This window comes from Antechinus flavipes, chromosome 5 (assembly GCF_016432865.1).
Source record: "Antechinus flavipes isolate AdamAnt ecotype Samford, QLD, Australia chromosome 5, AdamAnt_v2, whole genome shotgun sequence".
Lineage (NCBI taxonomy): Eukaryota > Metazoa > Chordata > Mammalia > Dasyuromorphia > Dasyuridae > Antechinus > Antechinus flavipes.
Window position 1 is genome coordinate 14,549,594 of NC_067402.1, and position 17,619 is coordinate 14,567,212.

Here is a 17,619-nt window from a genome sequence, read left to right on the forward strand (position 1 = left end):
CTCCCACAGCCCAGCACACTCCTTTGTTTTAAACTCATCCTGCAAGTTAGGAAGACCCGAGTTCAACTTCTGCTACAGACACTGACCAGCTGCGGGACCTTGAGCAAATGACCGAATCTCTCTGTGACTCAATTTCCTTATCTGTAAAAAGCTCAATCGCCTCATCTTCTTCACACCTGGTTCCTGGAGTCACTATGAGGGCTAAAGAGAAAGCAAAAGTCAAGTCCATTAAAAGGCTGCATAAATGCCATCGTCATTATCATGGCTATTCCCTGGGCCTCAGTTTCCCTTCTGTAAAATGAAGGCAGGGGCAGCAGGTGGCACAGTGGATAGAGCACCAGCCCTGAAGTCAGGAGGACCTGAGTTGAAATCTGGCCTCAGACATTTAACTCTTCCTGGCTGTGTGACCCTGGGCAAGTCATTTAACCCCAATTGCCTCAGCAAAATAAATAAAATAAAATAAAATGAAGGCAAAGCCCCAGTGATCCCTCCGGTCTAATTCCTCTAACTTCTTTCAGTTCTAGATCCCTCTTTTTTTCCCCATGTCTAGATCTTCTAGCTTCAAAGTCACCATTCCTTCCAATTCTAGATCCTCTGGTTCTTCCATTTCTAGATCTTCCAGTCCTGGTTGGTACAGATTCTCAAGTTCTTCCAGTTCTGATCCAGTTTAGACTCTTTCAAGCCTTCCAGTGCTAGATACCGATATGGTTTCCTGTTCTAGATCTCCAGCCCTTCTGGTTGGTTCTAAATCCTCATGCTGTGCCAATTCTAGACCCTCTGGTTCTAGATCCCCAATTCCTCTGGTTCTAGATCCTCCCATTCTTCCAGTTCCAGATCCTACATTGCTTCTGGTTCTAGATGGCCTGTTTTCTAATTCTAGATCCTCTGGTTCTTCTGGCTCTAGAGCCTCCTACTTTGGATAATTCACTTCCTCTCTCACCATCTCTAATCTGGGAAAATTGAACTAGCGGTTCCCTATGGCCCCTTTCCATCCTAAACTCTGCCAATCATTCAGTTGCAGAGGAGGTGCTAGTCTGCATGGGCATAGAGAGATCTCCCCCAGGAGTTCCCTGTCCCTGTCTCGCGGGTCCCATCACTATCTGTACCACAGGAGGGAGCCGGCTCCTTTGGCCAGAACCTTTGATACATGATGGAAAAATTGCAAAAGCAGGTTCACGGCAAACCGTGAAGAGCCTTGAATGCAAGATTAAGAACTCTAACTAAAAATAGGCAATAGGGAGCCACTGAAGGAACTTCGGGTAATTCAGATGTGTGCATGCACACTCACTTCCCCCCTCCCCTTTGACTCCCCCCTGGACTCCATCATCTCAGAAACTCATCATTTTGCCTGAGAGAAACAGCCCAAAAGGCAGACGGAGTCTCTGAGAGCGCGGCCTCCCCTCCCCATCCCACTCCGCTTGCCTTTTCTGCACTGACCCTGGCCCTGATCGACGGTCCCAGAAGGCAGCCCACGCCACAGGAGGCTAGAGGGGCTCCCGCTGGGACACCCAGCTCTGCCCTTCAATGCCTGTGACCTCACAGGTCCCATCTCACAGCTCCCTGGAAGGGAAGGGGCTGCAGGAGGGGCCTCTGAACTTGTTCCCAGTCCCATGACTTGTCTAAGGGATATAAATGCCCAGTAAGAGAGAGTGGGGGAGAGGATCCGGGAGGGAGGCACTGTGGGCACCAGGAACCCGGGGCCAGAGGTGAGTACGTGCCCATCTGGGCCCATTCGGCTGGAAGGCAGAGTTGGCGCTCGACCCAGGGAGAGCAAAGGCTGCCAAGGACAAGAGGGCCGGTTCCTCCTCTGAACCCCCACATGCTGCTCGCTCCTGGCCGCGGAGCCTCATGCTGCGGGGTCAGTGACGATCCCTCCCTGCCTGTCGGGGGCCGGGGTCGCTCCCCCCACATCCAAAGGCCCCAAGGAAGCCGGAGCAAGGACGTGGCCTATAACCAGGCCCCGGTGAGTGCCCGTGGGCCAGGAGCCCGTTGCCTCTTCTCTGCCACCACAGATGAGTCACTGCTCCTCGTGGGCCAAGTCCGGGCTTTCCCCCTAATTGCCTCTGGCTCGGCGCTGCCCTACCTGTCTCGGAGCGGGCCTCTGGCCAGGGAGCCTAACTTCAATTCCTGGGAACGTTTTAGAGCATCTGATTAAAGAGGTGGCTGGCAGACATGGCGAGAGCGAAGCCAGCCCGGCTCCGGTAAGAACGGGGCTCGCCAGGCTGGTTCTGCTTTTGAACTCGGACCTCCAAGAGAGGGGGCAGCAGGGGACAGAGCACCGGACCCCAGTCAGGAAGACTTGTGTTCCCGAGCTCAAAGGCAGCCTCAGACACTTCCTGGCCACATCACTTCACCCTGTCTGCCTCGGTTTCCTCATGTAAAATGAGCCAGAGAAGGAAGCGATCTTCCTGTCCAGAATGTCTGCCATGAAAACTCCAAACGGGATCCCAGAGAGTCAGACGGCCACAAAACCTCACAAGATTGCTGAGAGGCTCAAACGAGCTAAAACATCACTGTTTGCTAGCTATCCTCCTCCTCCTCCTCCTCCTCCTCCTCCTCCTCCTCCTCCTCCTCCTCCTTCTCCTCCTCCTCCAGCCCCTGTAAGCTTTAGATCCGACCCTCTCTCCAGTTTCTGGCAGTGAGCGGGCCCTCACTCACTCAGCCACAGACAGTTCAGAGCCAGACTTTGAGAAGAGCTCAGAGGACCGAGCTCGCTCCCTCACAGAAAGACTAAATGTTTTTCTTTCAAAGGAAAATGATCCCGAGGCAGTAATTGCTTGTATTTGCACAGAGAGGAGGGAGAAGATATTTGTTAACAAATAAGTTTTCTTGTCAGCCAATGGGAAGAACCTACTACTTGCCAAGGTGCCCCGTGTGTGGTGGGGGACAGTGTGGAGGGTCCCAGGAAAAGGAAAAGGCAAGTTCTGCCTCAGAGCCTACAGGAAGGAGTGCCGGACTGAGAGACAGGAGCCTAGAACTCTGCTACCTAAAGTGTGATGTTGGACCTCCCTCCCCCCCACCTCCCCCCCGCCCAGACTCAGTTTCCTCCCAGTGTCTGACAGGCCTGTAGAAGAGAAACCTTCCGGCGAATTCTAAGTGCCTCCCATAAGCTTCCTAATAGCCCGTGCCATATTTAGATAGCTCTAATTATTAGGAAATCCATCCTTAGATTTGAGCTGAAATCTGCTTCCCCGTCACTTCTGGCCCTGAAACTGAGAGTAACAACAAAAAAAGGGGAACTAACCAGTTAAAGGGAAACACCGAGCCCTGGATGGCCCAGTTGGGGGTCACTTGTCCCTCCCTGGCGGTTTCCCTCTCACTGAGTCTTTGCTGATTGGTCCCACCTGGGGGGCCTGGGCCTGGAACCCAGGCAGCCGGACCAGGGGAGCGGGAACCTCAGGGCCCAGGGGACGAAGGCTTCTGTCATTCACCTGCGCCCACGGTGCCTTTGGGAGGTCCCAGACGCCGGCCCCGCCTGCGCCATCGTCTCTCCCAGACCAAAACGGGCCGTGAGCGGGGCCGTTCGGACACTGCCCGCGTGCCGCGCGAGCGCCCGGGCCCTCTCTAACTCCTCCTCGGGGAGAAGCCGTTTCTGCGGCGTTCACACGCTGGCGTCAGACTTGGACAAGGCAGGAAACAGAAGGATGGACACACAGCTTTCTCCTTCCCGTCACTCAGCCGCCCAGCCCTGCCCTAGACCAGCCTTCACTGGCCTGCCCAAGGCCTTAGCTTCGGGAAGGAAGAGAAGCATCCTTAACCTCCCTGCTCCCAGGAAGCCATTACAGTCGGTCTTCTTTATTGAGCCTCTTGTTTCTCAGAGAGTTCCGGGAAGGAGACAGAAAGATGGGAAAGCCCAGCATGACTCAGTGACGCTGACTGTTTTAGAGCGTCCCCTGCCCCTGGGGTTCAGACAACGCTGGGCTCCAACTATGCAGCTAGAGGAAAGTGGGGCGGATCCTCAAAACAGCCCCTCCTGCCTGCAGAGGCTCCCGCGTTCCCGGAAAGCCAAACCCACTCCTCTCATTCCAGAACAGCAGGTTCGGAGCCACGGGTCCGGTGCCCGCGCCAGCGCTCGTGATCCCTGCCAGCTCTGCCCCGGACTTCCCCGGTGAGTTCTCCACCAGGCCCCATCAGCCTTCCCAAGCCTGGCAATGGCTGCGGCTGCCTCCTCCTCCTCCAAATGGTGAAGCAGCAGCCACACAGCCCCGCGCACTTGTACAGGCCCCATTAGAAGGAAGCGCACTGAAGGCGGGACCCTCGGTTTCCCCATTTCAGTAGTTAGCACCGGGCCTGACACAGAACAAGTGCTTACTGAGGGCTTTCTCCATCGAGCTCTCTACTATTTGTGAGACCTTAAGAAATCAATAAATAAGAAACATTAATTAAGCATCTACTAGGGGGCAGCCGGGTGGCGCAGTGGCTAGAGAACTAGCGCTTAAGTCAGGAGGACCTGAGTGCAAATCCTGGCTGTGTGAGCCTGGGCAACCCTAATGGTCTCAGCAAAAAAAAGCACCTAGTACATATCAGGAGATGGGGATACAAAGACAACAAATACAGAAATCCCTATTTGCAAACGTCTCACATTCTAATGGAGGAGATAAGCACCGTGTATTGTTACCTTAGGGCCTATGCTGTGTTGTGTTAAGTCACGTGTCCCATCATGTCCCATTAAGTCACGTGCTCCCTTCAGGCAGGTCCCGTTTCCTTCACTAGTCGGGCACAGAGTGGGGACTGAAGGTTTGTTCTAAATGCTTTCTCTCTCCCACCGGGATTTAAGCCCCTGCAGGGCAAGAATTCCCTCAGAGCAGCATGTCAGGCCAGGAGCCCAACATGTGCTCTTACTGTTTGTTTCTGTGTAGCTCTCCAGGGGAAAGAGATCCCAGAGGCCAGTCCAACCTCACCGCCATTTACATACAGAGCAGAGGCGCAGGGAGCTGGGGCACGTGGGAAGAAAGACCACCGGAGCTGAGTCTTAAAGGAAGAGGAGGGAGAACATCCCTCATGGGCCATCCAGGGCAAAGGCGCAGAGATGATCTAGTGGATGAAGCCGATTAAGGGTTTTTAAAACTTGTGGGGCTGCTTTTGTACGACATTTTGGAACGATCGCTCAACCAACAAACATCTCTTACAACCACTGTTCTCAGGAACAACCCAGAGCCGTGTGGATGTGATGTCTGATCCCAGCCCCTGGAGGAAGGACTGGCCCCGTCCCGCGAGGTTCTGCCCCAGAAGCAGCAGGATTTAGGCTAAAATTGGGGGGGGGGGGAGAGAGACAACTCAGAATTTTTTCTCTTTTCCTCACCAAGAAGAAAAAGAAGTGGCTTATTTTGCTCTAACAAAACCCCATTGCTCGCTTCCCACTAACTTGAATTCAGTTGCAGTTACTCAGGATAATAAGAGTAAGAGTAAGAGCTGGTATTCCCAAAGCACTAAAAGGCTTGCTAAGAGCTTCATGTATAATAGGTCATCTGAGGCTGAAACCAACTCCAAACTGTCCCCGTTTATGGATAAGGAGATCAGAGAGGTTAAGGACTAGTTGGGGATCACCAGCTCACAAGCGAAGGGGGCAGGATTTGAAACTAGGCGCTAGATCACACTAAATGATCATACTGGGGTACACTAGATCATACTAGGTGATCATTCTGAGGTGATTGTCCTGGGGGGAACCATATCATAGTAGGTGACTGGGGGGCCTGGATCACACTAAATGATCATATTGTGGTGCACTAGATCACAGTAGGTGATCATCCTGAGGAGCACAAGGTCCTAGTAGGTTATTGTCCTGGGGGGCACTAGATTACACTAGGTGATCATTGGGGTGGGGGTGGGATTAGATCACACTAGGTGATCATTCAGGTCACTAGATCACATTAGGTGATCATCTTGGGGGGGGACACTAGATCACACTAGGTGATTGTTGGGGGCAGGGTATAGTTTGAGTTTTGTCAATACAGAAGGACCTGTCACCTTCCTTCTCCTACTGTAGGTGATCATTTCACCCAACAAAATTCAAAATAAAAACCCCAAGGCAGGGTGCTTCACGTGTTCTGTTCCTAATGAGCACGGATCGTACCTGAATTGGGAACACCATTGTCCTGCCATAGTGCACAGGAGGGATGGATCACGAGGGGAGACTGAGGAGGAGAACCTGAGACCTTCCCCTGAGCACAGGAGGGCACGAGTGCTCCTCTCACTGAGGGCCAGGGGAAGAAAACATTCTCTCTGGCCCAGCCTGAAAATGGCCCTTTCCACCTGAAGATGGAGTCTGGGGTCTCTGCGCCAGAGGCAGCCTGCGGTTCGGGCGAGTGTCACAGACATGGAGGGAGCATCCAGACCAACAGGAGGAAACTGAGCCCCCGGAGGAGAAAACAGCGGCAGGGAGGAAGGTGGGGAGGACTCGGAAGAGTAGGGGAGAGTGAGAAGAAAGAAGTGAAAGGGCTAAGGAAGGAGGTGAGAGGGGGACAAGGAAGCAAAAGGAGGTGACGAGAAGAGGAGGTCACAGAAGAGGGGAAAGGGTTGAGATGAAAGGAGGAGGAGAGGGCACAGAGAGAATGGGAATTGGGGGGAAACTGTGGTATAAGAAAGAGCATGCGTGGGGCGAAGGATTCTGGGAGAGAAAGCAGAGGGATGGATGCAATGGGGAGGAAGGAAGAGGAGATGGTGGGAGGAGGAGACTGAGGGCTTGTCGGAGAGAAGGAGAAAGCGGGGTAGCTGGGACCCGGAGGAGGCGAAGCAGTAACTGCGCTGCCAGCCGTTGCCATCACCTCCCGGGCGCAGCTGGCTGCAAGCCCCTGAGCACTGACGACTGAGCATTCGCCCCATGCTCCAGAGGGGGGAAATGCCTGATGCAAACTGAGTGCAATCCAGCCCTAATACAAGCCAGAAGCTGCGGGCCGGAACCCACCCGGAAGGAAAGGGGGAAAGGGCGGGAGCAGCTGGCCTGGCTCTGGGAGCCGACACTTGGGGTCGCTCCTTTTTCCCTTCTCGTTGCCTACGTTTTGCCCCCTGATGGCAAAGAGACCTGAAGGGATGAGATGCGAATCCCCACAAAAACTGGTTGCTCTTCAAGACCCTGCAAAGGGGGAAGAGGCCGCCTTGTGATACAAAGCGATGTGGGTTTTCAGGGAACGTAATCTGTCCTCACCCAATGGAGAGTGGACTGAGCAGGACCCGGAGAACTGGACCTTCCAGCCGCTTGCGCCCTCAGCAGCTAAAAGGGCCGGGGAGGAAAGGGGGGAGTGACGGGGCAGGAGGGGAGTGACGGGGTCGGGGCAAGAGTGAGCGAACCTTTACGTCACCGCCTTTACCTGTCGACTCCCCTGCTTGGAGGAGCAGCTGCTGGTACTCCGAGAAGGAGAAACCAACTTCTGGGGCAGCCCCAGGCCTTTTTCGTCACTCATGCTGAGGCAGCGGCCACTGGATCTCCAGGTGACTGTGACAGCAGTGGCCGATTCTGGATGGAGTCTAGGGATGGAAAAGCAGCCCACGGGCAGGGAGGTCCCTTCTCAGCCAGTGCATTCTAGTGGCACGGTCTGGGTTCGAGAGAAGCCTCCTGAAACGAAAGGAAAAGCCACACGGATCAGACTCATCCTCACTCCTCTTCCTCACACCGAGGCCGAGGGCCGGTCACTGAGCATCTGTCGCGCTTCCCGTGTGCCAGGCGCTGGGCGAAGCTCCGGGGATGCAAAAAGGGGCAAAAGTAGGGCCCGTTCTCCAGGAGCTTCCCATTTAACTATTGACCAAAGGCCGGCCAGTGCCTCAGGGGCAGCCCGACTGCCACACCCAGGCTGGGCCCTGGGTGACAGCTCAATCCTCACGGTCTTGTTAGGAACTGGGGAGAAGGGAGAAGAGAGGGAGGGAAAGGGGGGGGAGGGGGGAAGGAAAGAGAAGAAGGGAGGGAGGGAGGGAGGAGAGAAAAAACAAGGAACGAAGGAAGGGAAGGAGGCAGGGAGGGAGGGAAGGAGGGAAGGAAGGAGAGAGGAAGGGAAGAAGGATTTTACTAAGAGGATTTATTTAACAGCTACAAAGCACAAACACTATCTCACTTAATCCTGACAAATAGATGCTGCTATCATCCCCATTTTATAATTGAAGAAATTGAGGTAGAAGTTAAGTGGCTTGTCCAAGGTGACTGTACCAGTCAGTGTCTGAGGGGGGCTTCCAGCGGAGGTCACCACGCACCGCCCGGCTGCCCGGGGATCCGAGGAAGTTTCCTGAGCGAGGTTGGAGGATGCATCTGAGAAGGGAGGGCCTAGAAGCTGGGAGTCCCAATGGGAGAGCGCTGCAATAGGCTCGGTAAGAACAAATGGCTACAGGATTAGCCCCAGAGATCAAGACAAGAAGGACTCATTGTGAAAGTGAATCAGCAAAATGAGAAGGGACTGGATTTGAGGGGAAACCAAGAAGGAGAAGTCGGGGGTGATTTTATGAACCTAAGGAGTTGGGAGGAAGAAGGTGCTCTCGGCAAAGTCATTCAGACGAGGGCCGGGCTGGGGATCAGGATAATGAAATCTGTCTGGAACACACTGAGCTTAAAAGACCAAAGAGACAGAGTCAGAGACATCGAACAGGGAGTTCGTCACTCAATTCAGTAGTTATGAAGCAGCTACTGTGTTCCAGGCTCTGTACTCGGCATTGAGGACACAAAGGGAAAAAACCAGCCCCAGCTCCGGAGGATCTTATGTTTTATTCAGGGGCTAATGATGTATACAAAGCAAGGAGCTCGAAAGCATCCAGGAACACACCTCCAAATTCATCCAGATAGATTTGAAAAGCAGATTCTCTGTGTGAGGGGAGTTTAAAGGGGGAAGGGAGGGAAAGAGAGAGCTAGAGAGAGGAGAAAGAGATAAAGACAGAGGCTGAGAAACTCAGACAAGGGAAGGAAAGAAGGAGAGAGGGGAGGAGAGAGAGACAGAAACAGAGACAGAGATACACGGAGAGAGACAGAGAAAGAGAGAGAGAGAGACAGAGACACACAGAGAGTGAGAGACAGACACAGAGACAGAGAGACAGACAGAGACAGAGACAGAGAGACAGAGAGACAAAAAGACAGAGAGAGAGAGAGAGAGAGAGAGAGGAGAGACAGAGATAGAGAGAGAGCCAGAGAGAGACAGAGACAGAGAGAGAGAGAGAGGAAAGACAGAGAGAGAGAGAGACAGAGAGAGACAAAGACAGAGACGGAGACAGACAGAGAGACAGAGACAGAGATACACAGAGAGAGACAGAGAAAGAGAGAGAGACAGAGACACACAGAGAGTGAGAGACAGACACAGAGACAGAGAGACAGACATAGACAGAGACAGAGAGAGAGAGAGAGAGACAAAGAGAGAGAGAGAGAGAGAGAGAGAGACAGAGACAGAGAGAGAGACAGAGACAGACAGAGAGACAGAGACAGAGAGAGAGAGAGAGAGAAAGAGAGAGACAGAGACAAAGAGAGAGAGAGAGAGAGAATAACCTTTTCGGTGCCCATACAGTAAATGTGCTAGCTGTCCAGCACTCAGGGTCCTTCTACTTCACAACATTCAAGGATCAAGTGATGGAACTTGGAGCATTGACTCTGCAAAAAAGAAGCCCTGAGCAGAAGGAGGGAATATTTGAACTGTCTCTGAAGTCTCTGACGCCTCTTTCTCAGCTTGGCCTTGGAGAGTGGAGCTGATCCACCAGAAAGCAAACACGCATAAAGCTTGGAGCCCGGTGGCCAAAATGGGTGGACGTCACACAGACGAAGATTTCGGTGGGGTCGGGGAGAAGCATCATAACAATTAAAACCGCCCAATGGTGGTACAGCTTCGGGAGAAGGTGGCGGACTCCCTGTCACTAAAGTTCTCCAAGCAGAGGCCCGACCTCTGCCCGAATGATAAAAAGATGGCCCTGACGTCGATGCTCTCCAAGGTCTATTACAGCTTCGATTCAGTTCAATGCGCCTATCTATAAAGCACCTACTGTGTGACAGCCATTATTCCAGGGGAACCAGAGACAAAACTGCAATCATTCCAGACCTCAAGGAGCTTCCATTCTACCGGAAGGAAAAGTAAATACAAAGTACTGACAGAAAATAATTTCAAAAGAGAATGAGGCCGAATAAAGGCAGAAGGTCGACCCGAAGGACGTGGCCCCGCGTTGCCCTTTGCAGGAAACCGGGCATTTGCCCAGTGGGAGGCGAGGCTATGATCCATAATGAAATTCACAGATGAATGAATCTCTCTGATAAACCACTCAAAGATGTTAATTGGAGAAGGACGGAACAAATTAGAAACCATCAGGTGGCTGGGGCTCAATTACCTCTTCTGAAGAGGCAGATTGCTCCCAAACTGCTGAGCTAAATGGCCGATCAAGCTGCCGGTCTGTGTATGAGTAAACATTCTCAGTCCTTCCACATCTCTTGTCAATTCAGTTCTTAAAAGGAGAAGATTACAACTATAAATAGTACGGAGAGGATGCAGAGAAACTGAAAAATCTCTGTAATTAAAACGAACACACCTGCAGCCCGGCAGAAATAGATTCCGACTCAGTGCGTTGCTGCCTGTCCCCTGCCCCCCCAAATCCATACACACTCCCCCACGAGCTTCCAACTCGAAATAGTGATCAGCCATTCACGCTGGATGGGGAGCAGGAAGAGGGAAGGCAGCAGATTGTGATCAAGTGGAAAACAGCCAAAAGCTGGCCCCACCCCCATTCTTCCTCAGAGCCGGGGTCTGTGGGGCTGGATCGCCCCATACAATGTTGGAACTGTTTGTTCTATATGTTGATCTGTTTTGTAATCTATACGTTGACTGGCTTTGCTGGGTTTTTTCCCCTTCTCCTTCCTCTTTTTGGAGGAAAAAAAAAAAAAAAAAAAACCTCTTTTGGAGGAGGATCCAAGGGGAAAATCTAAGTGATATAAAAAGAAAAGATATTAATTTAAAAAACCAAACCAAACATTTTTTAAAAGTTTAAATGAATCTAAAGAGGGGGGGGCCATAGAGCGATCCATAACTGACTTGTTTAATAATGGGGTCGCCTGCTGCTGTTGGAGGAAATGAGATGGTAAAACTGACAAGAAGCCCAAATGATGAAATAGAAATGTGGGCAGGTGCTACCATGGTAACCAAACTTGGCTCCTCCATGAAGGGCTCCAGACTCCAGTTTGCACTTGGGGCATCCAGGCTGTGACCGAGGAAAAGAAGAGTCAGGGAGAGACAGGGAGAGATGAAAAGAAACAAAGGAAGATGAGAAGAAGGGGACCGGGGGCAAGGAGATGAGGCTGTCATCACCTTCTGAACATTTAGCAGGAGTATGGACATAAGAAAAGCCGGAGTCAAAGCTTGCCTCGGGACTCGTCCCAGGTGTGACGCGCTAACCCACCCTTCGCCCTTCTGAGACTTGGTTTTCCTCATCTGCAGAATAAGGACGACAAACCCCACGGTATCCAGTCGTTCCAGCAAACAAACAATTTGGAATTGTGGGATTTTAAAGAGACTGAAATTTCCTACTTCTTTTGGTCCAGAAATTCTATTCCGACGCATAGATCCCAAGGAACTCAAAGACAAAAAGAGAGGTTGGGACAAGTCAAAAGATTTATGGGAGCACTTTTTGTGGCGGTGAAGTCAGTGGCTATGGACCAGAGAATCATGGATGAACGGAGTGGAATGCCGCTTTGCCGTAAGAAACCGCAGAAAATCGTGGGTGGATTTCTATGAACCGAGCACAGGGAAGTCAGCAGAGACCACGTCCAGGACTAGAACAGTGTAAATAGGAAAAGAAAATACCAAGAAGCAGAACCCTGGCTGATTACACACCTAGCCTGAGGAAGAGCTGAGACAGTGAAGAACCCATCCTACCTTCCATAGTGGGAGGGAGTGGTGGTGGAACGGAGGCAGACCATGGGTGTCTGGGGAAAAACCAAGGTCTCCCACTGTGTCAGGGGTCATCTCTCTATATCTTTTTTCTTATAATAACTTTTTATTTTCAAAATATGTGCAAAGAAAGTTTTCAACATTTAGCTTGCAAAATCTTGTGTTCCCAATTCTCTCCATCTGGCCAATAGAGTTGGACGGCTCTGGTGGGGAAAGTGAGGCAGGTGACGTTGCCCGGCCGCCTCACTTCAATCCAATTCCCTTGCATGTCACGGCACTTGCTCCCCGATGCCCTTCAAGAACGAAGGGCAAACATCACCACAATGGGTGTGTGACATGCTGTTCTTCCCCCATCCGCCACAGGACTGGAGGATCACAGATGCAGAGCTGCCCAAACGGGCCTGGGGCGGGGGGCACTGAGAACTCGGGCTCCCGGCAGACACCGGCGGGGGCACTGAGAACTCGGGCTCCCGGCAGACGCCGGCGGGGGCACTGAGAACTCGGGCTCCTGGCAAACGCGGGTGGTGGGCACAGGCGAGGAGTGGTAACGAGGCTGCGGTCAGAAATTGGGGCCATCAAGAACACGTTACTTTAGAAGGCTTCCTGTGGCGAGAGGAAAGAGCGAGCACATGGTTGAGCGAAGGCTCCACTACAAGGGGACAGGATATGAAATGTGGTTGGCGTTCCTCGCGGGGGGTCAAAGCTGGCTCAGGCTGGATCCTTCCTCCTGGCCAAAATCTCTGAGGTAAAATCAGGTTAAAACGCACAGCAAGGGAAGCCTTGAGAGGGAACGGAAACACCAGAGGCTGCCTGCAGACAAAACACTTCTCCTTCCTCTTCTCATCCCCAACAAATAGGCCTCCATTAGGGCTGCCTTTTGTCGCCTGCACACTCATCGAGAAACAAACAGGTCTTGTCCCTCCGCGGTGTGGTAGAAAGAGACCAGGCACATAATCAGCCTGTGATAGATGTTGACTGAGTGATTGGCGTCTAGCTCACGGGCTTGCCACCTGTGGGACTCTGGGTAACTCACTTCAGCTCTCTGGGCCTCAGTTTCCTCATCTGTAAAATGAGGGAATTAGAGAAACTGCTCAAGTTCCCTCGAGGTCTCTAAGATCTAGGATCCTGGGAAGCAGTGTGGTCCAATGGCTACAACCCTGGGCTGGGGGTCAGAGGACCTGAGTGAGAAGAAGCCAGACTTCAGTTTCCTCAAATCTGTACGATGGGGTCCGGGCCCCCTTCTGATAAAGACATTATGATCGACATTTATATAGTATTTTAAGGACTGCAAAAGCACTTTTCCTGTATTCTCTCACTTAAGGCTCACAGCAACTGGTACTAGAATAGAGGGAAGATGGAGAAGGGCACTCTAGCCATTACTTGATCCCATTTTGCAGATGAGGAAATCAAGGATTAAAATGGAGAAGTGACTTGTCAGTAATCACAGAGTTTAGTAAATGCCACAGGCAGGATTAGAACTCGGCTCTCTCCACCTGCAAGTCCAGTGCTTTGCCACTCAGAGTCCAGGAGGCCTCATGGTCTCGCTGCCTTTTTCTTTACATGTGATTTTTCATGAGCGTCTAAAAAGAAGCAGCTTAATACTAATTGACAAGTTTACCCCGATAGCAAACTTTGAAGACACTTATTAGTGCATTGGGCTCAAGGGTCTACAATCACCAGCTTCTTTGCTGGGTTTTGCTGTCAAAGCAGCCTCGCTTCTAAACTTGAGCTGGAACTCATACAGACCAGATGGTCTCTTTATTTTCTGGCTAATCTGCAATTTCCTAGGGAGCCTGATCACCATCTTTTATTATGAAATAACAACAGTCTTTATTTTAAGGGATTTCCACTTTGGGGATTTGTGGGCCCTTTTTTTTTTTTTTAAAGTAAAAAAGTTTCTCAAGGTCCTGGATCCCTTTTGTAGAAAACAGAACCACAGATTGTTCTGCCCTTGTCTAGGAGCTTAAGCACCACATTCCCAGAGGATCTAAATGAAGGGTTTCTGTTTTTCTCCTTGGCGATCCCAAAATATTTGGCTCTGGTCTGATATTTTCTGGGAAGGGATTCTTCTCGAATCATTCAAGACCACTATTTACTCTGTGGCTGGCTTGTTAAGCAGTCACTACTATCTTCGGGGTTATTCAGAGTATCTGCAAGTTAGAAGGAACCTAGGAGACTCTTTGCCTATCCCATACTTTCCAAAAATCTTCCAAAAATTGAGGATTACCCACTATGTTAGCCCATTCCACTTCTCCCCCCTCCCCAATCAGTGAAGCAATTGAGCTTAAATGAGTTGCCAAGGGTCACACAGCTAGTAAGCGCCAAGTGTCTTTATTTCAGATTTAAAGTCAGGTCCTCCTGACTCTAGGGTCGGTGCTCCCACCACTGCATCATCCAGCTGCCCTCACTCTACTTTAGAACCAAATTTAAAGGCCTGTCTTCTTTCCCTGTTTGGAAAAGTAAGCATCTCTCCACCTCCATGGCAGAATAATTTTTCCTAATTTCCCATAATTCTGCAAAGGTGAAAATTCTGACATCTCTACTGTAATAGCTTCACAGACATTTTCTCATTTGTTCTCACAGTTACGTTAATGGGGAGACACCACAGAGTTTATGTCTTCATTTTGCAGATGAGGAAACTGAGGTTAGGTGACTTCACCACAGTGACACATGCTCATGGAAAACACCAGGTGTGGGTGGGATATGAACCCAGCGGCCATTATTACATTTATAGGTTTACTCCGTGATATAATCCATCATCAGATGGTGATTCTGAGGGCAGGTCACTGGGGCTCTCACACCCTCTCCTTCATGCCCTTTGGGTGTTTTGGTGTTTTTTTTGGGGGGGGACCTTGAGATGATCCCATGCTCGGCATTTGACAGGTCACACGTGGTCCAGATCAGCAGCAGTTCCTAGTTTTAGGAACTTAGGATTCGTGGCCAATAGGGCTAATTGATATCAACTCTGCCTTCAGAACAGGAAATGACTGTGGCCACTTGTGTAAGGAGTCACGGGGCCAAGGACTTACCATACCTGCTCTGGGCCTCGCGTAAGCGATGGCCCCGCCCCTGCTCTCAGCTGAGCCATCTGCATCGGCCTCTGAGAGGCGGAGCCCCGGGGACCACACCGAGCCCTGCGGCCGGACACCCGGGATCGTCTCCCAAACCATCAGGGGGCTAAAACAATGTGAGACGTAAGGCGATTATTCGTGATTAATGTTCTCAGAAATGTCACTGACGTGGAGGAGTGGCCACGGAAGCAGCTCTGCGGTCAGGAACACGCGGCTTCCAGTCTAACTTCTGCTTGGGCGACTCTGGCCACAGCACCAGCCTCTCTCAGAGCTTAGTCTCAGAATCCGGGCGACCCGCCCCTCGCACCCACAGGCTGTGGAAGCCTGGAAACTCGAAGCTAGAATCTCCCGGCACGGAGGGAGTCTCCTCCCTGGGAGGTCCCCACATTCACAAAACCACAGGTCCGGTCCAAAAGAATTTTTAAATTTACTTTTAGGTCTCAGATATAAAAATCTTGCCGTTCCTCCTTTGTTCTCTGAAAGGGCCAATGGCACGAGGACGGCGGCTTGAGCTGTAGTGAAGCGGCTTTCAGTGCGGAGCTGCGCGGCTGCCCCTCGCTCTCTCTTCCACACTCACCAGCTCCCGGTGGCTGGACGGAAGTCAAGACCAACCATGGCCTGGGTGGCGGAGGACGACCTCGGCCTTGCCCAAGTCAGCTCCTGAAACCATCGGCACCCCAATCTAGGTAACAGAGATTCACACAGTTCGGTGCAAATCCAAAAACGCCCTTTGATGAGTAGAGCAGGGACGGTAACTCTCATCTAGCCCAAACTTCCTTCTTCACAGGTAAGGAAATCGAGGGCTAAGACTAAGTGACAGGCAACAGCAGGATTTGAACCCTGCTCCACAGGCACTTTTTCCCCACGTACCTGCTGCCTCCCTTTCTGTTTTTTAGGTGCCCATCCAGCTGCCCTCACTCTACTTTAGAACCAAATTTAGAGGCCTGTCTTCTTTCCCTATTTGGAAAAGTAAGGAGCTCTCCACCTCTATAGGTGGAGATAAACTAGAGGCAGGGCACAAACTACTGAAAAATAATCCCAGCAAAGCCCTTTGCACCCATGGAAGAGTTCCTCATCGCTCCGGGCTGGATCTGGGCACACGGACCCACGAGCCAGCCTTGCAAGGCACAGCGCTGATCCCAGCATCGCCAATCCATCAGCTTCCCTCATTTTTTCCCCAGAGACATGAGGTCAATCCTGACCTTGCCCTTTGGCAGGTTTTTGGGGTGTGTGTGTGTGTGTGCGTGTGTGTGTGTGTGTGTGTGTAGGGACAAAGGGCTGGAAGGGAACGGCAGAGAATCAGGAGTGAACGCCAACCATCCCTCCCACGATCCTGGACTCCAGCCTGACCAGTCTGACTGTGGCTCATGACCTCACCAATCCCAGGGGGCTCTTCACACATGAGCATTTATTCAGCCTCATTTTACAGAAGAAAAAATGGGGGGAACTTACACAATCAAGCAGCTTGTGACTAAATGCAAAGAGTTCTCACTCCGGTTCTGGAGTCGGAAGCCCTGAGTTCAAATCTTGCCTCTCAGTTACTAGCTGTGTGCCTCCTGTGGGACATGTCTCTTAGCCTCAGTTTCTCTTTGAGGAAATGACGGTGTTGACCTCTAGGGCTGGCCAGAGCTCCGCAGTGGGACTCGGACCAAGCCCTGCCCAGCCTGAAACCACAATCTCACGAGGGACTTGTGGCCAAACAGCAAACGAGGAGTGGAATCTGAACTCGGGCCCTGGGACTCCAAAGGCAGCGCCACCCCATTCACTCAGCAGACACTTACTGAGTGGCAACTGTGCATTAGGTACGGGTGATAAAAGAAACAAAAGCTTCCCGCTCAAGGGGGGATGCAGTGGGGGCAAGCATGTAACCAGAAGTAGCAGAGGACAAGTTCTAAGTGAACGCAAAGTAATTTCAAGAAGGGAGGAAGCTCCCAGGAGGGGCTGGGGCGGCCAGGAAAGGCCTGGTGGGGGAGGGGGCGTTCCCCACAAAAGCAAGAAGCTGGCTGAGGTTTGGAGAGCTTGAGCGCATGACCCGGGGAGTCTTTGAAGCCGGGTCCGATGGGTCGTCCCTGGAGGGCTCATCCCATCGCCCGCAGCTCTCACGGGGCCAAGAAGGCTTCCCGCCGTCCTTGGAGCTTTCTCCTGGACTTAAAGCCCAAGCAGTGGCGTTTCAGGAGACGCTGGGAAAGTGGCCGAGCCAGGAAGCCCCGGCAGGTCGAGCTCGGGGGGTGACGGCGGTTGGAAAGCCTCTGCTGAAACGCGGTTCTAGACAGCCTTTAAGGGCCTCGCGTGGTTTCCTCCAACCAGCCACAGACCTTCTGAGCCGCTCGTCTTTACCTGAGAAGGGGCCACGTGAGTCACAAGAGCGAGGGATGGGAGAACCAGGTCACTTAGCAAAACTCACTAAAACAACGTCACGGGGGGAGCACAAACGTCCTCACCTTGGAAAAGAAGCAAAGGCTTTCAGAGGAAGAGTTTTATCTGTTCAAATGGGGCAAAGGGTCTAGGAGGGATCCCAAATATCGCCTCTCACTGCCCAAAGAGCCCGTCCGATCCAGCATCTATCCAGCACTGTCTGGTGCCCGCTGCTGAGCCCAAAGCTGGGGGGGAAAAGGCAAAAGGGACCTCAGAGAAATTACCCTATTTGAATCTGACCTTTGTCCCAGGAAGACAAAAAGTCAAAGGAAGTAGCTCATATACCAACATATTCATAT

At 51.8% G+C, this 17,619-nt stretch overlaps 1 protein-coding gene across 7 annotated transcripts in view; it reads right to left on the minus strand.

The window, feature by feature from the left end:
* The window catches only part of OSBPL3 (oxysterol binding protein like 3), a 123,883-nt gene that overhangs the window by 64,172 nt on the left and 42,092 nt on the right, over positions 1–17,619 (minus strand). For 6 of the 7 annotated variants that reach the window (XM_051962702.1, XM_051962707.1, XM_051962704.1 and 3 more), the window contains exon 3: positions 7,308–7,552. The exons of the other annotated variant lie outside the window; for it this stretch is intronic. In XM_051962702.1, coding sequence (XP_051818662.1) covers positions 7,308–7,400 — 93 coding nt within the window. In that variant the 5' untranslated portion in view covers positions 7,401–7,552. The remainder of the gene's footprint in view (positions 1–7,307; positions 7,553–17,619) is intronic. 7 annotated transcript variants of the gene reach the window in all.